Source organism: Catharus ustulatus, chromosome 12 (genome assembly GCF_009819885.2).
Source record: "Catharus ustulatus isolate bCatUst1 chromosome 12, bCatUst1.pri.v2, whole genome shotgun sequence".
NCBI lineage: Eukaryota > Metazoa > Chordata > Aves > Passeriformes > Turdidae > Catharus > Catharus ustulatus.
In genome coordinates this window covers 18607098-18634054 of record NC_046232.1, presented here as the reverse complement: position 1 = coordinate 18634054, position 26957 = coordinate 18607098, and the positions used below count along the sequence as shown (strand labels likewise).

Genomic DNA, 26957 nt, shown 5'->3' with positions numbered 1-26957 from the left:
GCTGAGGATGCTGTAGGACACTGGGGGATGAGGAGATGGGAATGGGCTGTGTTGAGTCCCCATATCCTGTAGCTTTGGGTGCAAATGTTTCTCTGCTTTCCCTGCAGCCTGGCAGGGGAGAGCTGTGTGCCAGAGTGCCAGCCTGCCATGTACCTCAGCCGGGAGCCCCGGCGGTGCGAGACCTGCCCCGCCAGCACAGGTACGTCCTTGGCCCCACAGCATCCCTGCAAAACCCCAAACCCCTCGTGCATCAGAGGCCAATCCCCACTGTACCCACCCTGAGCCAAGGCAGAGTGTGCTGGGGGGAAAGCAATCCCAAGTCTCCAGCACGTCCTGTGAGGTATATGTTCCTGCTGGAAAGGTTTTTAGGGGAGTTTTTACATTTTTATTAGAGCCATTTTTTATTTCTCGATCTCCCTGAAGCCAGGTGCTTTAGTTTAATAAGGTTGTGGGGGAGGCTGTAAAACCCTCTCGGAGTGATGGAAGGTGGCTTTGCAGCAGATAAAAATGTCAGGCAGCTGAGGTGTGTTATCCTGTGTTATCCCATGTTATCCCAGCCACCCCACGGTGCTGGCCTGGCCACTCCTGGCTTCCCCCAGCTGCCTCAAGTTGCTCAGCATTCCCTTTAAATCCTGCCTTTCTTGCTTCCTGCAAGTCCAATTATTTTCCATTGTTAATGTTTGTGTCTGCCCTTGAAATCATCATAGATCTGATGATAATACGATCTCCAGACAATCCATGTTCAGTGGCATGAACCTCTTCTATCATACATGGGCAATTGCCTTAGTCTAAATCCAAAATATTTATTGATCTTGTTGGCAAGCCTGGAAAGGAATGGGCTCTTAATCCCTGAAAAAAATTATATCCCTTCTAATTTTTATTCCAGTCAGTGTGAACGTACTCCACCACAATTATTTTTCCAGCCTTTTCTCGTCTCCTTTTCCTGCATAACCATTCCTCAAGCTTGGTGCGTGGAAGCCCTTTAATGATACCACCTTCATCACTGAGCTTTGCTGTCCAGCCACAACACATGGGCACCAGAGTGGGGCTCTCTGCTTTCCCAGCTCCCCTCTGGAACACTTTCCTCCTCCAGCAGCTCCTTGGCACAGCTCAGCATCTTCTTTTCCACCCTGGGGAAATCCAAACGGATGCATGCTTGGGAGTCGTGACTCATGGCCCAGAGGGGATTTTTATGTGCTTTCCCTCACTGAGACCTGGTAGCCAACTCTGGGCTCTGCAAAGGGACGGACACTGGGTCCTGGCTGGGTTTTTTGGGATAGAAGCTGAGTTTTTTGGGGTGGGAGCCAAGCACATGCATGGCACAACAAGCATCTCGTTCATGAGTGAGACAAAGCCAAGCTGGTGCCCCCATCACATGTGGGGCTGTGGCCATGCTTGCACTGTCTCCAAAACCACCCAGGTGTCATTTTGCCATTTTCCCTGTCCTCACAGGGCCAGGTGAGGAGGACTGCACCCCCTGCACCCCCGAGAGCCCTGCACCCCACTGGCGCTGTGTCCCTGCCTGCCGTGAGGGTTTCTACCCCGCCGACAGCCACGGGCTGCCCAACAAAGTCTGCAAGAGGTACAGAACCACCAGAGCACAGCCAGGGCTGGTGGGGAGCACTGCCAGCCATGACAGGATAATGCTGGGAACAGCTCACAGCTTGATGGAAATTCAAATAGGCGTGAGGGAGCCAGGGCAGCTGCGGGGCTGGACCCCACACGCCCCTGCCCTGTGGATTTCAGAGCAGTGCAGCCGCACACTCCCCCGCCAGAGCCAGCCAAGGTGTCTTAGGGCTATGGTGGAAGGGCTCAGCCTCAGCCCCAGGCTCTCTGGAGGAGGTGTGGGAGGAACAGCAATGTTTAGGTAAATACTCCAGCTTTCAATTAAACCTGCTCTGTTCGCCCCATGGCCATGTTGGAGGAGTGTTCCCCACTCGTTGGCCCAGCACGGGGCTGTGTGCGGAGCCAGGGAGGTGCCGGGAGGCAACAATTTGCTCCCACTCTCTCCGGAGTTCTGTGCTTTAAGTGGGGAGTGGGAGTGGATTCAGCCTCATGAAAGCAAACACGAAAGGCAAGGATTAAAGATGGCTTGGGAACACACAATGCCATCCCTGCCTGCTGGGGTTTCACTCACCTGCACTGTTTCTTCAGCAGGGAGGAACAAGGGAGCAGTGCCCCTTCCCAGGGATTTCAGGGACAGTCTCCACAAGCCCCTGTTCCCAGGCAGGAAGCACAGTGCTGGGCTCTTTGCTCTGAGCAAATGGATGGGAGCAGCACAGGTTCCCTTTGCAGCTCTTTTTCTAACTGGGATGGCTGGGAGGTGAGGTGCATGTCCCACTGACTCTTCCCAGAAGGCAAGAGTTTGTGGGATGTCACTAGCTGTCACTGGATGTCGAGCTGGCCTCACCAAACCCCAGGGCTTCAATAACATTTCAAGCTTCCAGTTTGCTACTTTCCACATCCTCTGGTTTGGTCTGGCTGTCACAGTGCCAGCAGATGTTTTTTGGCTGACAGCCCACTTAGGGTGGCCTGACCAGGGTGTTGGTGCTGGCTCAGACCACAGCAAGGTCTCTGTCCCCAGGTGTGATGAGCACTGCTCAGCCTGTGAGGGCTCCAGTGGGAACTGCCTCAGATGTAAGGAAGGTTACAGCCTCCTCGGTGGCTCCTGTGTGACAAATGAAACCTGTACCAATGGTAAGTGGCAGAACTGCTGGCACAGATGTGCTCTCCTGGTAGCAAAAATTAGAGGTTTGGGGGATTCCCTTCACCATTTAAAGCTAAAAGTGCCGGATCTCCTGGGCTTGCTGGGGCATGGCTGCAGCAGGCTGGGCTCGGGCTGTGGGGGGCAGGTGGCTCACCTGATATTGCTTCTGGATATCTGCCTGTTGCTCAAACACATCCAAGCATTTGTATTTCGTTATAGTTTAGTCTTGGGGCTAATTCTCCCACTCACTGCAAAGCTCCTTTATTCTCCCATTAAAACCATGTGAAAGATGCCCTTAAAAAGCGACTCCTTTTCAATTCTGTCTCCCTCAACACTGGCACAGTTGCTGTGCCTGTTACGTGCAATGTTTGTTTATTTAAAATGTTAATCTGCTCTCATTTTCTCTTGTTCCTCACCCCGGCCTCCCAGCTGACAAGACTTTCTGTGAGATGGTGAAATCAAACAAGCTCTGTGAAAAGAAGCTGTTTGTGCAGTTCTGCTGTCAGACGTGTCTTATGGCTGGGTAAAGTTCAGCGGCTGCATCCATCCAGGACTTCCACTGACTGCCAGCCCAGTTTTGCCAAATGTTTAGGACAAAAGTTTATTTTTTCAGCTTTGGGAGAGTTTACATGGTGCTGTCAAGCATTCGCTCTAAGTTTGATAGCTTTAATATCACTGTCGGCGCGTTTCTATAGCAATATGTTAAGCAGAGATTGGAGCGTACCCTGAGTGATCAAGGCCTGGAAGCAGCAGACAAGTGGTGATATTAACACTCTCAAACACTCCTGGTGAGCAGGGACCAATGCATGATCCATGTACACACGCTTGGTTCTTCGCAGAAATCCTACTGATGAGGGAGCCCTCTCCACGAGGGGGGCAGGACTTCACACAGCTGCGAGGAAAGAGCCGATTCTGGCTCATTTTTGGTACCCTCGTGTGCCAGGTGCCAGCTGATCCAAACCTGCATTGCCAGCGCCGTGCTCTGTACATAGGTAAAATGAAAACGATGAACCAGGCGGCTGCGGAGCGGGGCCCACAGCCCACTCCGGCACTCCTGTTCGGATTCGGTCGGTCACTGCTTCCCTCTGCCCGTGGCAATAACTGGAGGTTTGAGGACCAAAGCCAGAGCTGCCCCACGAGGCTCTGCAGGTGTGTCAGCCCAGCAGGGCGTTGCCCTGCAGGTAACTGCAGCCAGGCAAAACCCGTGTGCCTACAAGGAGTCGTAGGGTTTTGGGGGGTGGGAGAGGGTTGTCCACACAGACCAGCCTTACCACGAAATGTGTTTCCTTCCTGGAACTGCTTGTACATTGCTGATTAAGTCAGTTCTGGAACAAGCTAAATCCTTCCTCTAAATGAGATGTTGGCCCAATTAATCTTCCTTGGCATTTTGCGTTATGATCCTCCCCCTGTTTTGCTGGGTACACCCCTCTCTCTCTCACAAAATCCTCCTGTTCATGGCAGTGATTTTTCTTGGGCATCTATTTCCCAAATGAGACATTCCAGGGATCCAGCCAGGAAACTTAATTCTACAAAACCCTTCCCCGAAACAAACCTTTTCACACTCTCTCTTAATAGTAAGTCATGTGGTGTTTATATAATTGTGTTTAAAATATCCTTGGCTATGTTGTTTTACAGATTTTTAAAAAATAACTTATACAATCCTTTTTTTTTTCTCTGTGGACTATTTTTTATATGGGAGTGGGTATCTTTTTGTGTCTTATTCCTTCTCCTCCTCTCTGACCCTGCAAAGCCACTCTTTGCACCAGACGTATGTAAACACTTTCCTACGCTGCATGTTCTGATTTTCATTGTTAATAGTTTTAATGAGTTGAACCTTTCTCCAATGAAATTCCCAGTATGAATTGTCACCAGTTCCTCATGGAGCTGGGATAATCCCTGCTTGGTTTCGGCTGCAACAACACCTGCCCTGCCCGGGCTTGCCCACAAGAGCTCACCTCAGCCAGGTGAGGAGGGGAAAGCCACACTGTCTCCAGCCCTCACCTGCCTGGACCAAATCCAAGGAAAGATGGAGCTTTGGTGAACTGATCTTTAAGTTAATAAACTATTGATCTCCCCTGACAAATGAATCTGTGCTTTTTACAAATTCATGCAGCTCTGACTGGAGTCTCTGCACGTTCTTGCTTTGCTGGACAAAGTAGCTCCCCTGGCTGAAGCTGCTGCTCAGCTCAGAGCACCTGTGGGAGAAATGCTCAGGAACAGATGAGCTGCATCTGCAAAAACCTCACTGTTGTTGTCTTAAAGGTCTTTTCCCTCCAGGAGAAACTGAAATCCCAAATATCTGTCCTGTGCCAGGCTGGCCTGGTGCGTGCAGGGCCATCCTCCTGGGCTTTGGGGCTGTGCTGCAGCATGAGTGGGTGTGTTCTCCAGTGTGGGGGACCCTGGATGAGCTGGCAGAAGGGCTTGTTCCCCTTTCCCACCCATACAAGGAGCATCCCAGTTCTCCACTGCAGTTCCCAGCAGCTGGGAACCACGGGGCCACTGTTCCCTGATGGCTGTCTGAGGAGGAGAGGAGCCACTGGTGTGGTTGGGGAACGCAGGGAGCTGTGGAACCCTTTGTTTGTCGTGTTGGTTTTGCAACAACCGTGGGCCAAGTGCCCAGGGTAGTGCCTGGATATCTGGAACTGAGCTTTTTAAGTGGGGAAAAAAAGAAAAGAATGGAGCCCTCCCACAAGGGAAGATGCTTTCTCAGAGATGTGCAGCTGTGGGCTCCTGCATTTTGTTGGTCTTCACATTCATCAGAAGCTAAATGTGAATTAATCACTTATGGTGATTCCTTCTCTTGCTGCAGGATTTCCCTTTCAATCTCAGGCCAAACCAAAGGTCAGAACTGGGGTGAGGCACTCCTGGCTTCTGCCCCTTTGGTTGGAAAATACCAAAATTCATTTCTCCTGCTGTGTGAGTGAAAAAACAGGAGCTGTGGATCAGGAGTACTGTGCCAGCCTTCCAGTTCCCTGGCTCACAGCAGCCTGCCTCTAAATACTGCTCCTTGGTATATTTAGATGTACTGAAATGCTACAAAGAAAGGAAAATGCTTACTCTTACATCTTCACATAACTTAAAATACACACTAGGGAAGGCAATGCAATTTAAGATGACCAGTCCCCAACAGTCCCAGCTCTATCCTGCTTTCTGCTGCCTTCCAGCCTGCCAGGGAAAGAAAAACAAATTCTGCACATTGAATTCATGCAACAACATCAGCTTCCAGCGTTTCCCTCAGAAATCATTCTTGTAAAGTAATAAAATTCAGATTATTTCTCCAAGCTGTTGCAATACTTGCTTGGAGCTATTAAAGTCTGACTGGTATGCTCAGAGGATCAAAGTGGCTGTGTCTTCAAGATAAATGCATATTTAGGCAATTTATTAAAGCTCATTTCTCTGTTGTCTCTTGGCACCAAAGCCAAATCTATAATAGCTGTTTTCTGGAAAATCTTAGCACAGCCTGACTCCTCGTTTGCAATTTGGCCCTGGGGTTGCAGCCACGGCCATCTGCCATTGTGCAGTTGGCAGGTGGGGAACACAGATCTTAAAAATCATTGCTTTGAGTTTCCACTGCAAAGAAAGGACTGTCGAGAGCTTGTGTGCAGCGTCTGAGACCCAGAATCCATCTGCTCGCAATTACAATTCTATTGTGGCTGTAGAGCTGAGGCAAACAGATGTATTGTGCTAAGGGAGACAGGTCCATGTTTTATTTGGCCTTGTCAGAGGCAGGACCTGCTTTCCAGGAGGCTGGAAAGAGTCTCCTTATAAGAACTGCCTGAAATGACTAAGGTCTCTGTTGTCTTGAACGCTGCGTGATGCCTGAGTCACGTACAACAGTGCTGCTAATTCTTGGGTTTTTTTTTCTTGTGACAGCTCCCTCTTGTTCTTGCTCCCTCCTATGTTATAAAACAAATGCAGCTGTTATAAAAACCTGACTCTGTGCTTTCCCATACAGCTTTGGTGGGGGAATTTTCACAGCAGGGAGCACAGGAGCTGCCTGAGCCCAGCTGGCAGGGCCAGCTCTGACGCTGCGGTCCTGGGGACTGAGCCAGGCGTCATGCCCGGGGTGATGCCCTGAGAAGCTCCCAAAAGAAAAGCATGAGCCATCCCTGTGCTGTGCCAAGTGTGGCTGCAGTGTTTATCCTGTTATCACATCGTCTGGGTTCACAGAAATGTCATGGCTCACAAAAAAATATCCTTCCCTCGATAGCAGCGGAGACACAAATCATCCTTCCTCATTCTGCACTGCGGGCCTTGAAGGCTCAGGAAGGATTTCCCCAGCAGTAGTGGCCTGGTGACATTCAGCAGGTTTTGGGGGTTTGGGGGTGTCCCTTTACACATCACTTTCAGTCCAGTCACCTGCACTGCGGTTCACCCATCAGCTGAGCCCTTCCCAGTGGAGCCAGGCAATGTCCCAGCCTCAGACCCAGGGACCTGGGAGGGAATTCCTGGCCAGACACAGCAGCCAGAGCCACCTCAGCTCTCCCAGCACGACTCCCAGCTCTTCCTTGCTGTTGCCCAGATTCCCAAAGCCAATTAGGGGGATGTATGTATCTACGTTTTATCTCGTAGATAAACGATGTGTGTGTCATGCTGCAGCCTGTGGGGTGTTCCCAGCCCATCACAGCACCTCTGAGACCAGGAATGCTCATGGAGGTGACAGAGAATGCTGCAGGGTGCTTTTGGGCAACACAATGTCCAGGAGCAAAGGCTGAGCCCTGGAAGGTGCTCTGGCTCTGCAGAAGGAGGGGAGCAGCAAGTGCTTGAACATGGTTCTGTCCATAGGGAAGCACCAGCCATGGCATGCAGTGTGCTCCTGTTCTGCCCGGATTTCTGCAGATAAATCTGTGCCCGCAAACACCAGAAAGTGCCAGGGAACCTCTGGTGGCATCTGGGCTGCTTTAGGGCACTGCTGACGGCAAAGCCAAGTCCCTTCTGAGTGCGTGACCCATGGCTCGGGCGTGGGGCTGGGAGCTGGCCCGGGGAGGAGGGGAATGAGGGATGGGTGTTGTGGGGCTGTATCGGAGGGGAATGAGGGATGGGTGCTAGAGCTGTACCGGCCCTGGGGAGCGGAATGAATGCAGCGATGGGTGTTGGGGCTGCATCACAAGGAATGAGGGATGGCTTTAGGGCTGTGCCGGCCCTCAGGGCGGTCCGTGCCGCTCGCTGTCTCGGCGCTCGGCTGCGCGGCCTGCGCGTGCTCGGCGCGGTGTGTGCGGCGGCGCGGCGCGGCCTGGCGGGCCTGGCCTGGGCTGTCTCCGTGTGTCTCCGTTTGTCGCGGTTTGTCGCGGTTTGTCGCCCTGTATCGCGATGGTGAAGCTCACGGCGGAGCTGATCGAGCAGGCGGCACAGTACACCAACGCCGTGCGCGACCGGGAGCTCGACCTGCGCGGTGCGCGGGCCCCGCGGGGCAGAGCGGCTGTGCTGGGAGCGGGCGGGAGGCTGAGGGCTGAGGGCTGAGGGCCGCGTGTGTGTGTGCTGGGGCCTGGGGATGGTCCGTGATGCATCCCGGAGGAGAGGCTGCGATGGGCTTGGAGGGTCCGTGTTGGATCTTGAATGGGGCCTGGAAGGCGCCGAAGCAGGACGGGGAAGGCGCGGGGCGGGGGATGAAGGGCGGTGGAAGAGGCTCCGGTGGCTGGTGAGGGAGTGAGTTACAGGGTGATGGAATGGTTTAGGTTGGAAGGGAGCCTAAAGATCATCTAGTCCCAACCACCAAGAAGGGGAGATTGGGGGAAATGTGGGAGGAATGTGCTGTGGTGATGCGGTGGGATGTGGCCTCAGCACGAGGGATGTGCCAGAAAGGTGAGTTTGGCTCGGAGAACACGTACAGGCAGGGACCTGAAGCGGGGAAGAAGGATGGAAAAAACCATGAGGGCTGTTGGGTTTGAGGGAGAGAGTTTGGTCTGGCAATGTTGTGGGGGAGAGGCGATCCCGAGGTGTTTTGTCTGAGATTTATCAGCATCCTCAGTCCATCCAGATTTACCCCCACACACTATTTTGCTTTGGTCTGCTCTGCTGTGGCACCATCTAATCCCTGCTCTGCACTCTCTCTCCAGGCTATAAAATCCCTGTTATTGAGAACTTGGGTGCCACTCTGGACCAGTTTGATGCCATTGATTTCTCTGACAATGAGATCCGCAAACTGGACGGATTCCCCCTGCTGCGGAGACTGAAAACGCTCCTGATGAATAACAACAGGATTTGGTAAGGGGCTGTGTTTCGGCCTGATGGCACCCTGGGGCAGAGGAAGATGCTCTTGGGAGAGAGGTGTGTGTGTCTTTCTGTGCTGGGTGGGTGCAAGAGAGTTTGTTTCAGGAGATAAAATCAGCACTGAGCACTGTGTGGAGCCTCTTTGAGTTTCATTCCTCATTCAGTGCAAAAGTCAGTGTTTGTTTCTCAGCCAGAACGATGAGATGCAGAGTTTGGCATGTGGTCAGATCTTTGGATTTTAATAATCAGCTCCATAAAGACACGAAAAAAGGGGTACCTGCAAGTGAATGGATTTAAATCTCATATTGCATCTAATATTCTTGCAGTGAATTGTTGCCAGCTTTATTAGAAAAGTGTTTTGGATGCTTCCCCAAACTTCTGCCAGTGTCAGACTGGGTTGTTCTCAGAGAGATCCTGTGTGTTACTGTGTTTCTCTGTGTATTTCCACCATTGCTAATTCCTGCCCTAAATTAAACCTTTGTTTTTGTTGTTCTTCAGTCGGATTGGTGAGAACCTGGAACAGGCTCTGCCCAGCCTCACAGAGCTCATTCTTACCAACAACAACATTGCTGAACTGGTAAGATGTGATGCAGGATAGACCTAAACAAGCTTAAAATTTGTGGTTTTCATCTCTCTAATTAACCATTTTCCTGAGAGCTGTGCCATATCCTTTTGGTAATAGTTGGTTCTTTCTCTTTAGAGTAATGTCCTACAGTTTTGGCAGTAGTTAGTGGTGTACATGCTTTAATGAACATGATTTGCATCGTGCAGTGGAACAGCAGTCACAAAGCTTAGTGGTTATCCTATTAAAATAATTGCAGTAATTTAATTAATCTCTAAAATAGATATGACTTCGGGAACTTTGTTTTCAAGTATTTGTTTTTTTTTTTTGCTAAAGAGGCTTAAAATTTCTTGCTGTGCTCCCTTTACCCAGGGTGAACTGGATCCATTATCAACTATTAAATCATTGACTTACCTGAGGTATGTAACCCCAAAAAGAAAAGCTGTTCTTCCTCTGGTGTTTGAACTCTGCTGCTGGCCTGGCCTTTTGCTTTTTATGAGCTGTGACAGATCCTTTATGTCTAAAAATTGAATTCATAAACAATGTTTCCTCTACTCTTTATAAAATCTGGTAATGTCTGAGGTTTTATATCACTGACAGACTGTTTGGATAATGAGTTGTAACATCTCTACAAACCAATACACAAGTGCTGAAGTGAACTTAACCTTTAAAAACCTAAAACCAAAAGGTTTAATCTCTTGATTAAAAGAAATAGCTTAAAACACGTGTATGCAAGGACTTTTCAATAATATTGAATTTGAAAGAAACACAGTTTGTCCTGTTATTTTTCAGTTGATCAGTGTCCAGGTAGGAAGAGTGATGTTTCAATTATTTTTTGGGGAGTATTATGATTATTTTGAGGTTGTTCTTTATGTCATCCTTCAGTTAAATCTACTGAATTGCTGAAGGGCAAGTTTTTAATATAGTTTCCATAATATCAAAGAACTGTCACTAGGCTTATTTCATGGTCACAGCAGGAAGTACATGAATGCATTTCAAGTATATTAATATATTTCAATACAAGTGTATTTTAAAATATTTTGTATTAAGAGCCTCTTTATAACCTTTATTTACTTCACAGCGTTCTAAGGAATCCTGTAACAAATAAGAAACATTACAGATTGTATCTAATTCATAAAGTTCCCCAGGTCAGAGTGCTGGATTTTCAAAAAGTGAAACTCAAAGTAAGTCTGTTTGCTTTTGATTTTGGGTTGGGGGGGTTTTTTGATTGTTTTTTTTTTTTGCATTCTTGAAAATTCACCACTAACAGCGATCTTGTTGCCATAGTTGTAATTTTTTTAAAAATTCTGTAAGTGGCTCTACAGTGCTCTCATTGTTTTCTTTCATGGCTTCATTCTGTTAAGGATATAATCTGTTTAATTATGTTTAATTAAGTTTTACTACCTTTGTTTAGTGTTACTCTTTTCTGTCCCTGTGGTGTTGGTAGGAGACACCTCTGTAGAAAGAGATGAGCAAACACCACAGCCCTCAGCTCTGGGTGGGGAATGAGTGTGGGAATGAGCTCTTAATTTTAAGAGCACGAGGTTGATACATCTTTGAGGGTTTGGGCAGTGTTTATCTGTTTGTTCTTACATCTGGTTTCCATGTACCAATTTCACTGATGAGGATGAGCCAAAATGTCTTTCTTGGCCAGGACAGAAGCTTTGCAAACTGTGATGTTCTCAAATTAACTTTGTGTGTGTGTGTGGTATCGCTGTAGGAGCGACAGGAGGCAGAGAAAATGTTCAAGGGCAAACGGGGTGCACAGCTTGCAAAGGATATTGCCAGGAGAGCAAAAACGTAAGATAAAACAAACAAATTTACACTGGCATCCTCCTTCAGAAACACCACTTTCTTTGTGTGCAGTATCAGGCAGAAAACTGAAATACCAGCTGCTGGCAGGATGCCTCAAAAGCTTTGGGAACCAGAAGTGCCTTGTCCAAGCACCCCAAGTTTTGGATGGTGGTGGATACATCTCAGAAATATTTCTGAAAGAGATAACTTGCTCAATGTGGATTCACTGAAGTCAGCAAGCAGGAAACCCTAATTTTATTTTTGTTATTTAACTGCAGAGAGGTTTAATTTGTGTTTGGTGGGGTTTTTCTCCTAGATAATCGGTAATTTTTTTTTCTAGGGAATAAACTGCAGTCTGCTGCAATTAGGAGATGAAATACAAATTAAAATCTTTATTTTAGCTATTACAGTATATGTTTATTAAGTTTAATTGTTAAGTGGTACATCATATGTTTCTATCAGCCTATTTGGTAATAAGAATTCAGATCATGTGTGGCAACAGCATTTCCAAATTCATGGTTAAACAGAAAAATGTCTTGAACTTATTTAGCATTTAAAGCTAGAGTAGATGGATTTGAGCTTGAGTTTCTGAATGGGATTCAGGTCTGTGACAGTTTTAGAATAAGCAGGTTTAAAGCAGCAGCAAACCTTTTTCTTTAACCATTAAGATGAATTCCAGTTTAGTACAGGCTTTACTTTAGGCTGTTGTAATAACACATTCAACACATGAGAACAGAAAATCCATTTTCAGTCACTCTTTATTTATCCACCCTGCTTTTGTAATGGCAACAGACCAGCTGAGTGTTCAACAACATCCAAATTGAAGACCTTTTTTCAACTGCCTGATTAATAAAGTTAAGTTCTGCCTCTGAGCAGATGAAAAGGTGGGGGGGATGGGACAGTGAGGACAAGGTGCTGGTGTTTCTGAAGGAGGCAATTCTTCACTGTATCAGTTTGTTAACAAAGATAAGATACTACACTTGATGGAATGAAATGCTTTCAAACCTAGTTTGGAAGCATTTCAAGTTAAGAGAAGCAGCTACTCTTCAAGAAGTGTAACAGCTCTTTGTTTTCCTTTTGAAGCTTCAATCCAGGGGCTGGTCTGCCAACAGACAAAAAGAAAACAGGGCCCTCCCCAGGGGACGTGGAGGCAATTAAGGTAAATATGTCAGGAGAAAAGCGAACAAACACTTCCTTTGTGCTGTTCAGATCAGTGTGTAGTGACTCTGGTTTAGGTTCTTTTTCTGTAAGTTTTCTTCTGATCTACCTGTATTTTGAAAACTTTAATGAAACATTAACCTGAGCTTAGAGTTCTTCCAAGGGAGGGGGGAGGTAATGATTTGTCATTTGTAGATTTTTTTTAGAACTGGAATTTAGTAGAATGTTCGTACTTTTCATACTTTTTCTACAAAAACAGAACTTTTTGTGTTCAGTGTCAGTTAACTGGTAGAAATCTGGGGTTTGTGTTAATTTGAGCAGACTGACAGAGGGTGTGTGAGGATTCACTGAGTTCTCTGTTTCTCAGACTGCCATAGCAAACGCCTCGACGTTGGCTGAGGTGGAGCGGCTGAAGGGATTGCTGCAGGCGGGACAGATCCCCGGCAGGGAGCGGAAATCAGGTCACTCTCCACTTCTGCTACTCTTCTTTAAACAGAATCCACCTCTCTTCCTTGCTCCCCGATGTTTTTGTAATCTCTATAGGGAGCTGGGTAGAAAAAGTGTGAGTTTGTCACCTGTGGAGCACATGCCTGGCTCTGTGTTATCTGCCTGGCCTTGAGAGCAGCTCTGGGCTGTCACCTGCACTCCCTGCACAGAGAGGTGCCAAACATGTGCTCTGCTGCACTGGATGACTCCAAAATTCATCCCAGTCATTTAACAAAATGAGATTAATTACAGAGTCTCTCTGGACCTGTGCTAGCATCAGTGCCTGGGGTGCAGCAGGGAGCCTGGCAGCTCTGCAGAGATGGATCTCAGCTGCAGGCTGGCCATAGCACCAGTTTTCTGTACATCGGGGATACCTGGATTTTCCTTTCTGTAGAGTTTTTAAACCTTCCCATTATTACTCCTCTGCAGAGGGGTGGGGAAAGAACAGCAACGTCTGCAGCAGCTGCCCTAAAACTTTGACGTGTCCTTTCAGGTCCATCGGAGGACGGCGAAGAAGAAATGGAAGAGGACACAGTGCCAAACGGATCGTAGCCCGGGCTGTGCCGCGCTCCGGCCCTCCCCGGGAGCCCTTTCCTGTCCCAGGCCGTGCCGGTGCCCCGGCGGGGCCCCACCGCCCCCGTCCTCGCGCATTTCGTTGTTCAATAAACGAACGGTCCCTTTTTCCCCGCTGGTGCCGCGTCCGCTTCCCGGCCGGGGGCGGGGCGGGAGGGGCTGCTGCGCGCCCTGATTGGCTGCCGTGCGCCCGCCCCCTTCTCTCAGTGGTCGGCGCAGCGACACGTCATCCCGGACACTGCCGGCGCCCGCGCGGCGCTTCCGGGCGGCGGCGGACGGGGCGGTGATTGGCGGAGCGGGGCGGGCCCGGATGTGAAGCAGTGGCGGACGGGGCGGTGATTGGCGGAGCGGGGCGGGCCCGGATGTGAGGTGGTGGCGGACGGGGCGGTGATTGGCGGAGCGGGGCGGGCCCGGACGTGAGGCAGCGGCGGACGGGGCGGTGATTGGAGGAGCGGGGCGGGCCCGGACGTGAGGCGGCAGCGGGCGATGGAGCTCGGAGGTGCTGGTGCCGCGGCGGGGCCCGGGCCGGCGCTGGGCCAGGGCGGCCTGGAGGCCCTGCAGCACACGGGTGAGGGGCCGGGGGCCGGGCTGAGGGCGGGGGGCGGCGGGGCCGAGGCGCGGAGCCGCTCCCCCGCCCGGGTGGGCCCCTTGCCGTGCGGCCCGCGCTCACCCCCGGCCTGTCCCCGTCGCAGTGGGCTCGGTGCTGGCCAGCTATGGCTGGTACATGCTGCTGGCCGTCGTCGCCGTGTATCTCCTGGTGCAGAAGGTGTCCCGCAGCCTGGCGGCGCGGCCGAGCGGCCGGCACGGAGCGGCTGAGGCGGCGGAGGGTGAGTACAGAGCGCGCTGCGGCCTCTGCAGAGCCCCTCGGGACCTGCGGGGCTGGCGGAGGGCTCGGAGCCCTGGGACCCGCACGGGGGCTGGAGGGGGCAACAGCCCGAGAGAGACCCGGTTGTGAGGGGTTTTAACGGAGAGCGATGCTCGGGATGAGCGTTCAGCCAGACCCGGTTGTGAGGGGTTTTAACGGAGAGCGATGCTCGGGATGAGCGTTCAGCCCAGACCCGGTTGTGAGGGGTTTTAACGGAGAGTGATGCTCGGATCCTGAGCCTGAAAAGATCACTGGGAAAGGCTGGGCTAAGGGAAGGGTTTTTAAAAGGTTCTGAAGGAAAATCTGTGTCCCAAAGCTTTGTGTTTGGGAGTGAAGGAGCGGGACATGACAGGGGATATCTGTGTTTTGGTGGTGCAGGAGCTGAGGGGATGGAGGCTAAAAGCACCTGTGGTCAGTCACCAAGTAACTTTTAGACTTACCAAACAAATCCAAAACGCCCAAATCTCAATCATGGGGAAAATACTTCTATAAATGTTCACTTTTTATTAATATTCATCATCCCCTTTCCATTACAGTTTCCCAGTTGCTGCTCTGGCAGGACTGTGTACATTTGGGGTGTGACAGTCTGTTATCTTTGGGAGTGTAAATCTCACACAGATCCTGCTGAAAAGCACAGGCTGTGCTCATGGATCTGGCAAATCCAAGAGTGCTTGGCACTGATCCCTTGGGCACATTGGCATGACAGGATGTGGGGCCCCAGTAAAATCTTATTTGTGTGCCCTCATCCTTCTGCTGTTCTTTTGTGATGGTAATTAAATGGTGATTTAATTGCCCAAGCTGCCTGTGAAATGAAATTACTGATGGTACTGACATTTCTTTTTCATATTCATCACTGGATCGTAGCAAAAAATGAGGCAAACAAATGTGGAGATGCTTCAGCTGCTGGAAGAAAACAGAGCAACATTTGCCTTTTTTGGGGGTGTAATTTTCCTTTAGACCTTCAAAAGCCACTCACGAAGAGCAGTGGTGACTCAGTGTGGATTTTCTGAGACCTCCAGGTGTCTCTTGAGATGTGTGTCATGTTTGTAAGTGATTTCTCTGCTGATGGAGGGTGTTAAATCCACTGCTGCACTGACACCAGCAGGACCCATTGCCAGAAGGAGTAGGAGTGAATGTGGGCTGGTTGCCTCATCCTGCTGGGTAAAAATGGTCCCTGCGAAGACTGGGTGATATTTCTGAATTAATTTGTATCTAAAAAATCCTTCAGAAATAGAAGGAAGTGTCTTCGAAGTGTGAGGTTTAAATTTTATGGTACACTTGTGTCCTTATTAAATTTCTGTTAATGTAATTGCTTTAAAACAGTAAAACATTATGAAGTTTAATTCAGCATATAAATTACTATAAAAGATGAGCTGGAAACTGAACTTGAGCTGTGATTTTCTGCAAAACAGCTGCAGGGAGAGATGTGAGCCTTTCCTTATTACAATTCTTTGAGGAGACCATCTAGAGTTTACTTTGAGTAGCTTTGCAAACTCTTTCCTGATTTCCTAGAACCTGATGTGGTGGTAAGAAGGCAGGAAGCTTTGGCAGCAGCTCGCCTCAGGATGCAAGAGGAATTGAATGCACAAGCAGAACGATACAAAGAAAAGCAAAGACAGGTGAGCAGAGAGCATTTCTTCCTTTAACTCATAAATTTGTCATCAAGCACTTTGCTGCTGTAAAAGAGAGCAGCAAATTGTAATTGTGTGCTAGGCTTGCTGTGGGCCTGGTGTTCATTTTTTCACAGGTAAATCTGTACCTGCAGGAGCTTAGTTGTGGGTGCAGTGAATGGCTGGAGGGGTTTTGCTGGCATTTAAATTAACTGTACCACAGCACATGTGTGTTTTCTGCTCTTAATGCAAATATAAGTGTTAGAAATGTAGCTTAGCATTGCTGCAATTTAAGGGTCTGAATCAGAGCTTGAGATCATGAGGAATATCTGAGTGGGACAGTGCAGAGAATGGGTGTGATCAGCATAGCAGTAACACTGATCATCATCCCATCTCTTCTGGTTTTGCTGTTGCAGTCAGACACTCAGAGCTCAGTTTACAGCTGATGCTTCAAGTAATATTGGCAGTTAAAAACAAAGGAAAAGTCTTTTCTTTCTTCTGTAGAACCCCACATTGTGCATTAAATTACTGTCATATGCAATATTCTTTACTTAGTACTTTACATAAACTCAGGGTTTAAACTTGCCACTTGGTTCTGTTTTACTTTCAAAATCTTTTAAAGCATCAAGAGCCCAAAAGAAGCTGCAGACTCAGTCAGGGGAAGAGATGTGGGTATATAAAACCAGTAAATTCTTCCATAATCCCAGAGATCTTGCATCAGATAAATACAGTTTGATGAGTCTGTTGTAGCTGTTTCTGGGGATTCTGTTAGCTCTGGAATCTCAATTTTAAGATTAAGAATGTCTCCTGGATTTGTTCTGTAGCTGGAGGAGGAGAGGCGAAGGCAGAAGATCGCCATGTGGGAGAGTATGCAAGAAGGAAAAAGCTACAAAGGAAACCTGAAACTGAATCAGGTAACAACCATCTTAATCAGTTCACAGTTGTGTTCCTGTGATTAAGGGAGCTGAAATTCACATTGAGTAATTTTTTGCTTTTCTGAACAGCAAGAAGTAGAATCTGGTGCCTCTGCCTCAGCAGTCCCGAAATCTAAACCAAACAAAAAGCCTTTGAGAGGAGGTGGTGAGTATGGAATCCTTCAGACACTCTGAGCTTGGAACAGGTCATTTATCCAGCTGTTTCTGCTGTACACACTTGTCTTTTTCAAGGAGGAAACAAAATGTTCCTTTCAAAGGAGCTCTTTATCTCTGATCAGCTGTTCTGCTCTGCCCTTTGTGCAAGAGCCGTCAGGAAGTTTTGGGAGAGCTTTTCCCTGGGAAAAGAGTGTGTCAGGTGTTTTGTAAATATGTATTGGCATAATTTAATGAGATTTTTGTCAGTCAGAATTACAGATTCTTATAACATTTCTGAGACATCCCCCCTCCCATTATTCTTTAAGTTCAATAAAATAATTGAGTGTCTGGTTTGTCTTTAAAGCACCTGTAGTACTGACTAAATGCAGAAAGAGGATATTTTACTTTGTGTTATGTAGATTCAGAAGATGAAAGAAATTACTATGTAAAATGTGACCTTATTTTTCCTATACCACAATGCTGACCTATTGAATATATAAATCCTGGAGATGTATAAACTCTTACAAAGCACCAGAAGGTCTCACTGTTAAACTCAGTCACCTGCTGGAATCACCTTGATGGATGAAGTGCTTTCTTTGGCCTCCCACTGCCCATGTCAGGCTCACTGGCCGTGCAGGCAGTCTGCTTCCTCTCCTCTCAGCCCAGCAGCCCTTGCCATACCTGCAGGTGCTAATTTGGATATATTTCATGACAATTTTCTGTAGTGGAGTGGATCATCCAGACAGCCTCAATCAGGCTGGAAAGGAGGCCGACTAAGAGTGCAGTGCTGAGTCAGTGACTTGATTAAATGTATGAAATCTGTGGATTCTTGATTAAATATTCTAAACCTCAGTAACAGTGCAGTGCTGGGATTTCTGCTTTTGAGTATTTTTCCTGACATTTGAAGGGATTGGTGATTGATTCATCTTAGGTTGTTTAATATGAGGGTGTGAGTCTGATGCTGTCAGTTATCCTTGATAGCTCTGTCATGAGATATTTCCCTCCCTGGGGGATGAGAAATGCAGGGGTCAGTTGTGCTGAGAACCAGGATCAGGGCAGCTGGGTTTGGGCACCCTTCCAGATGCTACCTGTCCTAGTTTAATCCTCAGCAAAGTCTTTGCTTAAGTAACCAATTACAGAATTAGAGGTCTCAGGTCTTCCCCTGAGCTAGATCAGCATGAAGTGAAAGAACCATCTGTGCTGCTCAGATGCTTAATTAAGCTAGAAAGCAAAACTTGGCTGGTATGAGGAAAAACAAATTTCTAATATGAAGGTGATGCTGGAAGTTTCAGTGGAACAGGTTGCTTTGACCTCCCCCTGGTTAGCAGTGCTGCTAGGATTTGGGTTCTTAGGTTTGTGCAGAACAAATTGAAGATGTTTGCCAAGTTGTAACTTTCTGAATGTGTTCTCCTGACATGAAGTTTCCCATGGTTACAGCATTAGGATGTTCAGCTAAAGTGTATTTGCCTTACTGCCTATGCTTGCCTTTTCAAATGCTCTGAAAAAATACTTTGCAGTATTAATGAGTGGATTTACCTTTTGACCTTCAGAGTATTCCTTGCAGGACTGGAATAAAGGATTATTTTAAGTCCCTGACTGTTGGGGCTCTTGGAGATACACTCTACAGAGTTCACTCACAGAGCTGCTGTTGCTGCTCTGTTTATCCTGCAGAGCAGCACTGCAGCATTAGTGCAGACTCAGAAAAAATAAATGGTAATCAATTTCAATTTAATTTAATCCAAATTGATCAAATTAAAACAAGTATTTTGCAATAGCTTTTAAAGAAAGAAACCCTCTCGAGTCTGGATGTTCTCCGTGCTTTCATTTTCCCTAAAGTGCTGTGTTGTAAAGTATGAGCAAGGTGTAAATATTATGAGATCTGTTTTTGGTGTTTTCCTTGTGCTTTGGTGAAGGGCTGTGGAGGATGGATGTTGATGGAGTGGATTTTCTGTGTTCCAGGCTATAACCCCCTGTCTGGAGAAGGAGGAGGGACGTGCTCCTGGAGACCCGGCCGGCGGGGCCCGTCAGCAGGTGGATGAGGCTAATGTCCCTAGTGTCCCCTGGCACTAGCAGCCTTGATTTGCCCCCTGTCTGTCTGCCTACAGCTGGCCTGTCACAGGGACTCCTTTAGGGCTGGTTTAGTGCACTTGGTAACTTAAAAGTTTTTTGTTTGATTTGCACCGTCCCCAGATTGTAACGCATTGGCTGATCCTACACCAGAAGAATACCTGATCCTCTTAGAGAGGGCAGAGAGAGAAGCCACTTCAGTATTACCAGTTAATTTTCACTCTTCTGTAGAGAGGGAGCAGAGTCTGCAGCCAAGGTGAATCACCTGGGTAGTGAGATTTGGGCTCTCGGGCAAATTTAGTTATCTGTGCTCACTTTACCTCTGTAAGATGATGATATTTACTGTCCTCAGACGTGTTACCAGATTTCCCTTCCAGCTAAACACAGCCATTTAGAGAGGATGGGTTTTATCATTGGCAGACACCTTGAATTTAGGCAGAGGGGCTTTCAGAGAAAGCACAGCTGATCTGACAAATGCCATGGATTTGCACTGAAGGCCAGTTATTGCAGAAGATCTCTGTGACAAGCCAGCTTGAATGATGTTTTCCTTATAAATGGTAAACAAACCAGTGAGGATTACTGATGCTAGACAGCAGACAGGGGGTTCTTGCTATTCCTTTTATTTTCTTTTTTCCTTCTTTTTTATTTCAACTGCTTTGTAAAAACAAGACACTATTAATATTAAATATAATTGCAAACATCATAAATCTAGTATTTACAATCTTGTGGTTTTCTACAGCATCTTTATTATAGAAGGCATTTATTCTAGTGCTATAAATGTGTATAAAGCAAGGTGGGAGATGAAGTGACCCTGCTGCAGCTTGTGCAGCACCAAAGCTGAGGGTGGTGTGTGCTGACCAGTGAAAACGTCACACTGGCAAGTGAGGAGTGTGTGGTGTTCATCCTTCTGGTGTGTGTCCAGCACTGAGGACAGAAAACAACTGGTCATCATAACCAAACTTTCCAAGCATCCCATCCCCTTGATTTTCTCTCTAAAATGCAACAAATAAAATCCAGGTTGTCTTTGGAAAGGAGTGAAATAATTCCTGTTGGCATAGGACAAGTGTCCCTGTGTCCAGTTGCTGTTCCTGAGCTGGTCTGTGGGCATTGGGGCTCCTTAGAGCTTAGAGCTGCTTGAGCACTTGTTTGTGAATATTTACTCTTGAAATACTTGTGCTTATCAATAGATACAAGTGTCAACTTTGAATACACTGTTTGCATGCATGTTGATATTCCTCTTGATTAGAAATGCAACAGGAGCATGTGATTAGAGAATTTTTAAGTTAATAATGAAATTAAGAAGCTAAGAACCTTTTTTAGACACAACACAGTGTTTGGTCAAGTGTGTGTGGTAAGTAAAGTGAGGCTGTTGACCTTAATAAGGTAAAAAGAAAGAGAGGTAGGGAAGGATGTTTTCAAGATCTGAAGAGTCTTCCTCAGGAACGAGAACTAAGTTGCAATGCCTTAGGGAATATCTTCTCCCTCATGTTGGGGAAACAGGCAACAGACTGAAGTGTTGTCTTCAGAAAAACAAATGGGGGAGATTATTGTCTTAAAGAAGCAGAAATCCTTGTGTTGATAAAATGGTCAGGGATGGGTTTATTTAATTCAGTAAAAACATCTGCAAAATAAATAAGCAGGTCTTAACTGAGCATATGCTAATCTTTCTCTGTCTCAAGACTTGCTTCTGGCTAGGACTAAGGATATGGCTTTTTGCCCAGTTCTGAGGTTTAATAAGACATGTCAAGTGAAAATGAAATGATGTACATATTTCTGGAAGCTTCAACTTTATTTCTCCTTTTAAAATTTAAAAAAAAATTAATCCTCAAGTTCCTGAATTTTTCTTAGTCAGACACTTTTAAGCTATTGAACAGGGTGGGAGGACGAACCTCAGTTCATAAAATTTTCTTTTGGCTCACAACCTGCACAAGAGGGAAGGGTTTTTCCTCTGACTTCAAATGGAAAGCTCTCCCCTGACCACAAGCATTATGGAAAGGTGGTTGCTTGCTGCTTTATAGCTCAGGAGTGAAGCATGCAGAAAGCATTAGGTGAAAGTGAACTATTTAATGAATCAATTGTTCCTGGTTTGGTATGAATTCCCAAGAACTTGAATTATGAAAGATCATATTAAAAAGCCTTCAGGAGATTTCTTTTTCCCCCCACTAGAGCAGTTATGCAAGAAGCCTCTTGCTTTGCTCATGCAGATGTTCTGGAAATACTTCTATCTGGAAGAAGCTGGGTAATAAACCATTTAATTGCTGTATAATGGTATTTAACCACTGAAGAATTACCTGGTTTTGGTATTAAAAAATCCAAAAATCAAGCAAGCATTCAGAGGCATAATAAATTTCTGAAAATCTTACTTGCTTGAGAAGTGCAGCTAAGTATTTTCTGTTGCTTTTAGGTGATTTATATGCTGGAGGAGCAGAGGTTTTTGTTTTCTTTAAATTGCAGATGAGATCTGGTTTGTGCATAGTTCTCTTAACTATTCATCAGGAGACACTGAGCACTGGAGTTAAAACTGAACAAAACAACCCACAGTGTCAGACTCATAAAAATTATTTGGCTTTATTTTTGCCTTTAAAAAACATTGTGAAATGAGGGAAAGATTTAGAGTGATATTACATATTTGGGCATTTAAAAGATATGTTTCTTACGCTGGAAATTTTTAATAACAAACAGAAGAGGGAGTTGGGGGAGTGAGGGCAGGGGGGGATCTGTCAGCAGAGCTGTTCCCAGGTGTTCCAGAGTTATCTGTGCCTCAATCAAAGATCAGTGTGAATGAAAATAAATGATAATTGCACCTGTATCTGCAAGGAACTGCTGTCCTTGCAAAATCTGAGTGCAGGTGTGAAGTGCCAGTATTAACAAATCTCACCTGCTCTGTTTTATGCAGTTTTGTACTATTCTGCCTCAAAATTCAAGTTCTGAAGTGTCTCTGAGCTCAGACTCTGCTGATACTCAGCTCAGTGTTTAATTTCTTTTTTTTTTGAGGGGAGGGGGTTGTGTCTTATTCCCCTCCCTAGACGATGACTTTGCATTCCAGAGCTTTGTGAAGGGGGATGGCATCCAGCCTGAGAGTCTCCTGTAATTTCCCTGCAGCCTTGTTGTTACTGGCTGCATTTAAACCCCTCTAATGCTGTTCTTTCTGCCTCCTGCTCATGCTGGCAGGTCCCTTCTTCAGCAGTTGGGTCCTTGCAAGCCTGGCTGCACATCAGCACCCATCTCAGCATCAGATCCACCTCCTGGATGGATTTTGCCCCTGTACAGGCACATCTTCAGGGATCAGTTTAGCCACAAGTGGGGCTCAGCACGTTTCTGTCCGTGCTACAGCTGAACAGTGAAACTATGCAATTTCCAGCTGTAAAAAAAAAAAACTGGTCTAGACTTGGATGGGCTGAAACTTTGGGTTTTTCTTCCTTTTTGTTTTTTTTTCTCTCTCCTGTGTGGAATGAAAGCTTGGCTTTTGGAACAGCTCTGCAACCACAAAGGAAAAGCACACGGCTGCTGGCTGGGTGGTGTCCTGGCCCAGCTGCACCCTTGTAGCTGATTTTGTGAGAGCTTCCAAGCCAGTCTGACACAGACCCTGCCCATATTCCCAGCTCCAGAGCCAGCAACTTCAAAAACTTCCGTTGTTTTTTTCATGAGAAACCGATGTCTTCAGTGGAATGAGTGCCCTCAGCTCAGCTTTGATGGGGAAAATACACATTTCTTGTTGAAGTCTTCTGTGGCAAGGCACTGACAGGGAAGCAGGTGCTGTTCTTGTGTATTTATTGCTGTGATTTTATTTTGAAGTGCACACCTGCTAAAAAGCACTTTCAGCACAGAGCAGGATCTCCACTGGAAAATTTACAATTTCTCTCCTCCCTCTACCATAGGTTCTTTCTGTGTGGTGGTTACTGAGCTGGTTCTGTGGGTAACTGTGGAGGGAGGCAGGGAAAAGAACTTGGAAAATTTTATTTAAAGAGAATGTGAGGGAAATGGATACCCTGAAATACCTGGCATTTAAAATGGTGGGTTACTGTTCTAATACCCTGCATTAAAATGGGGAGTTACTGTTAGCTTGGCCTAAAAGATGCACTTTGAAAAAAACAACCAAAAAAAAACAGGTTGTAAAGCTTTATAGTGGGAGGGGGCAACACTACCTGTGAATTCCATTTCTTAGGTAATGTAAGTGCCACTTCTTTAGGTGTCCTGCTTTTTAGGCTATGACACCTTGATGCTCACATTTTAAACACTTTCTGGGCTTTTCCAGTGCTTTCTGGGCTCAGATCTGGCAGCACCACATCCAAAATGCATCAGCCCCCACCGCGGCTCAGAGCTCCCGTGCCGGGTTACACCCGCAGTGCTGCTCCTGTCCCCGGGCAGGTGAGACCTGGATGCTGAGCAGGACCTGAGGAGCAGGGAGGGTTTTTTTCCATGGCATTCCCACTTCTCCCGGCCGGGAAGGCGAGCCCGCTGCACTGCGGGGCCGGGCCGGGCGATGGCAATGTCGGGCTGGCTTTTGGAGCTCTGCGCTCCCTCCGACGGGCACCTCTGACTCACTCTGAGGAAGGGCTGGGACTGGGCCCTGGCAGCACCAGAATAGGATGGGGGAAAAAATTAAAAAGAAAGGGGTGCTGGAGCTGAGAAAAGAGTTTCCGCATCATTTGGGAAAATGCAGCGGTGCTGGAAATTCTGTGACAGAGACAAATGCTGCTGGTTGCCCAGTGAGATTTTTTCCACCATGAGTCTGTTACATTGAATATATGAAGAATGCTCATTTTCCAGTGCCTGGGCAGTTTTTAAAGTATAAGTTTGAGTACTGGAACATTCATAATTAAAGTTTCTGGAGCATTTGGGGAGTAGTTCACTTCTGTAAGTATTATTTTAAAATGTGGTAAAGAATGTGTCTTGTAGAAGGTACATCCTGCAAGTATTGGAGTGGGCTTGCTGGAGACCAAAATCAGGGAAAAAGAAGTGGTAATAATGCAAGACAGCTTCTTTCCTCTACAGGATAAAGTCTTCTATTGGAAGAAACTTTTTTCACTTGGTATTCAGGTTCTTTATTCCAAAAGGATGACATTTATTCTGTATGCACACACAGTGGCAGCTCAAGGACTTGGCTTTTTCATTGTTTAAAAATAGGATTACTGTTTTGTTAATCTGATTATGAATCTAAACCATGTGGGCCTGTCAAGTGGGCTCTCACAGGCTGGTCTGGGTGCTAATCTTGCTGGAGGGAGTGGGATGGGAGAGTGGAGATGAGCACACACCATGTGCATCCTCTGCAGGTCTTGGAATACTTCCTCCAGCCATCCCTCAAGGAGCTGAAAACATGCTGCATAAAAATGTGTTTATGCTTGTAGACTGTGTTACAAAAGAAAAATATCAGGTCTTTGAAGATACAGTAACCATGATATATAGTGACAGCTATTGAGACCAAGAGCTGTATTAATAGGGAATGGCACTTAAATGTGATTATGCAGTATGACCTTTTGCTGCCATCCAGATTAAAAATACTCTCTAGGCAGGTAACAGTGTTATAATTCCAGTGGAAGAACTAAGCCATGCTTTTCCCTAAATCTGCTTTTTTCCCATTTTTTCCCAGCAGCTGCTCTATGCAAGAACACGGGAGGGGGCAGAAGCAGTAAAAGGGGCATGGGCCTGCCTAGCACTTTGTAACGTGAGTTTGGCACAGTAAATGACATAAAGGGAGGCGTGTGGATGTGCTCTGGGAGTTGTGTGAGCATTGCAGCATTCCCAGGTGGCACCCCCTCTTCACAGCTGGACATCTCAGCCTTACAGCCAGGGCTGTGCTCTCCTACAAAATCTGACCCTGCCTCCTCTCCAGGTCAAATCCCCTTCCTTCTCCTGCCCCTTCCCAAGCATTCTCTGACTGCCCCTGCACGTGGAGAGCTCCAGGACCATCATTGCTCTGGAGGTGCAGTGAGGTGGGAACGTGCCCAGGAGAGCTCAGGGCTGAGGAGCTCCATCAGGGGAATGTGCTGCTCTGCTTCATCATTTCCATGTGTGCTGAAGTCGCACAGAGTTCTCAGTTCTGATGACTAACTTCTTTTCTTTGTTGGAAGAAGCCAACTGACAGCTCCTCAGCCCCAGCCCCAACCTTTCTCTTTTTTATTGCCTTTTAACCAGGCTAGCTCTGCCTTTTCCTGTAATTCATAGGCCACAGTGGCTTTCCCTTAAATCAGGAGATTTTTTTTACAGCTGATTTAGAGCAGGCAGAGTAATCTCATTCCGGCTCATGGACTTGCCACATGTGCCTCTCTTGGAAAGGAGTGGCCTTGCCTTTTTTGTAGCTTGAATGTCTCTTGGTGTCATGTATTTCAGGACCTGATGCTCAGCCTTGTGGGGAGAGGAGAGAGCAAATGAAGAACCTTTTTCAAACACAATAAAAGATCCATGTGTGCAGAGTGGCACAGGCTGAGGATAACCCCAGCCTTCCAGGGAAAGGACAAGTAGTTAGAAGTAATTGTGAAGCACTGCAAACCCTGGGAAGTAGAAAGGAATTACAGTGGTGGCTGGGGAGGGGATGGAAAAGAAAGTCCAGCTGGCCTTTGCCATGCAATGGTGTTCTGCCCTTCCTGGCTTTGCCTGCCTTGTGTGTATTGAAGTTTGGACTGTTCTTCCTTTCTGTCTTTCATAATTTAGTTCTTCTCCTCCTCTTCACACAAATACATCTCACTCAATACATATCTATTCTGCCCATGGGCAAATAAAAGGAGATATCCTGCTCTTCTTTCCTGTTCATTGTATTTCTTATCTAGTTTCTGTTTGCATTCAATTTTATTGTTGTTTAATTCTATAAATCTCAGTGGCACTTTCCTTGTGTTATTTGTGCTCCTGACGTCACAAGTTCATCTGTGCTGACCTTGGTGTGAGGATTGCACCATCCCAAGAGCAATAAACCCCCCCAAAAAAAGCATTTTTTTCAAGATACATAATTGAGCTCATTAGATAAGCAGATTGTGTTATTACCTGCTCAATCCTAGAAGCGAGACAGTTACTTGTGATCATAAAAAATCTGTTCTGGATGTCTCTCTTTGGTTTATTACTGTAGAGTATTAATGTGGTGTGACATCCTCTTTTGCAACTGTTCTTGCTCAAGAGGTTGCTGCTGTTACACCAAGACTTTCTTCTTCCCAGCAAATTGTGGATGACATCATCATATAAATAAAATTTAAAATGGAAAAGACTGGCAATTGGAAAGGCTGAAGTGGGCAGGAAATGGAAGAAAACACAATGATAAGCAGGAGGTCAGTGGGTTGTACTTGATAAGTTTCTTCTGTAGAGACTGGAGGGTTTTTTTCCTGTGAAATGTGAGGGGTTTGTGGCTGCAGCACTTGAAGCTGAAGCACTCTGTAGATGAAATGCATGTGGAGAGTCACTGTGGACAAAGGAAAAAGAAATCTTCACACAACACAGAAAAAGTCTTCAATCTGTTGAGCAGTCACTATAGCCTGCGGATGGAAACAGACTGACCTATTTCTGGTGGGTTTAATTAGCAAGGTGGGAAAAAACAGAGAGTGCCTGTGCCTTGGCTCTGTGTCACCACAGCTTGTGCTGCACAAATGCACCAGTGCCAGGCAAACAGAGGCTGCTCCTCGCTGCCTGCATCCCTCGGTCTCCGTGTGGGGCAGAGCCGGGGCTTGGGCAGCAGAGACCTGACCTGGTGCCTGTCCTGGATCTGTGTCCCAGTGTCTTCCCATCCTAATCTGAGGGGCTGGGCTCCAGTTCTGGCTCCCGAGCCAGGGTTCTGCCATGGGGTCTTGGTGCAGGGTGTGGGATGCCTCTCCTGGGGTTATGTCCAGGGTCTCAGTCCCTGTCCCCAGAGCTGAGCATCCACTCTCGGCCT

The 26957-nt window shown here is 47.0% G+C and overlaps 3 protein-coding genes across 3 annotated transcripts in view; all 3 read left to right on the top strand.

Annotated features, from left to right (window-relative positions):
• PCSK6 (proprotein convertase subtilisin/kexin type 6) overlaps positions 1 to 4786 on the top strand; it is a 33666-nt gene extending 28880 nt beyond the window's left edge. Inside the window, exons 18-21 of the mRNA XM_033070982.1 lie at positions 108 to 199; positions 1453 to 1582; positions 2585 to 2697; positions 3137 to 4786. Coding sequence (XP_032926873.1) covers positions 108 to 199; positions 1453 to 1582; positions 2585 to 2697; positions 3137 to 3234 — 433 coding nt within the window. The 3' untranslated portion in view covers positions 3235 to 4786. The remainder of the gene's footprint in view (positions 1 to 107; positions 200 to 1452; positions 1583 to 2584; positions 2698 to 3136) is intronic.
• Positions 4787 to 7912: 3126 nt separating this feature from the next.
• On the top strand, positions 7913 to 13601 carry SNRPA1 (small nuclear ribonucleoprotein polypeptide A'). Its single transcript, XM_033070462.1, has 9 exons — positions 7913 to 8099; positions 8764 to 8911; positions 9416 to 9494; positions 9852 to 9898; positions 10561 to 10663; positions 11200 to 11279; positions 12357 to 12432; positions 12799 to 12892; positions 13411 to 13601. The coding sequence occupies exons 1-9, from the start codon at positions 8018 to 8020 to the stop codon at positions 13467 to 13469; spliced, it is 768 nt and encodes a 255-aa protein (XP_032926353.1). The 5' UTR covers positions 7913 to 8017; the 3' UTR covers positions 13470 to 13601.
• Positions 13602 to 13957: 356 nt separating this feature from the next.
• SELENOS (selenoprotein S) lies at positions 13958 to 19813 on the top strand. The gene is made up of 6 exons (XM_033070461.2): positions 13958 to 14058; positions 14183 to 14317; positions 15868 to 15974; positions 16790 to 16879; positions 16970 to 17045; positions 18995 to 19813. The coding sequence occupies exons 1-6, from the start codon at positions 13977 to 13979 to the stop codon at positions 19072 to 19074; spliced, it is 570 nt and encodes a 189-aa protein (XP_032926352.1). The 5' UTR covers positions 13958 to 13976; the 3' UTR covers positions 19075 to 19813.
• Positions 19814 to 26957: the final 7144 nt, after the last annotated feature.

Coding starts and splice junctions, on each gene's coding strand:
- SNRPA1 (XM_033070462.1), top strand. CDS start 8,018: ATGGTGAAGCTCACGGCGGAGCTGATCGAGCAGGCGGCACAGTACACC. Junction 8,912..9,415: donor ATGAATAACAACAGGATTTG/GTAAGGGGCTGT, acceptor GTTGTTCTTCAG/TCGGATTGGTGAGAACCTGG. Junction 9,899..10,560: donor AAATCATTGACTTACCTGAG/GTATGTAACCCC, acceptor TTTACTTCACAG/CGTTCTAAGGAATCCTGTAA.
- SELENOS (XM_033070461.2), top strand. CDS start 13,977: ATGGAGCTCGGAGGTGCTGGTGCCGCGGCGGGGCCCGGGCCGGCGCTG. Junction 14,318..15,867: donor AGCGGCTGAGGCGGCGGAGG/GTGAGTACAGAG, acceptor CTGATTTCCTAG/AACCTGATGTGGTGGTAAGA. Junction 17,046..18,994: donor AAAGCCTTTGAGAGGAGGTG/GTGAGTATGGAA, acceptor TCTGTGTTCCAG/GCTATAACCCCCTGTCTGGA.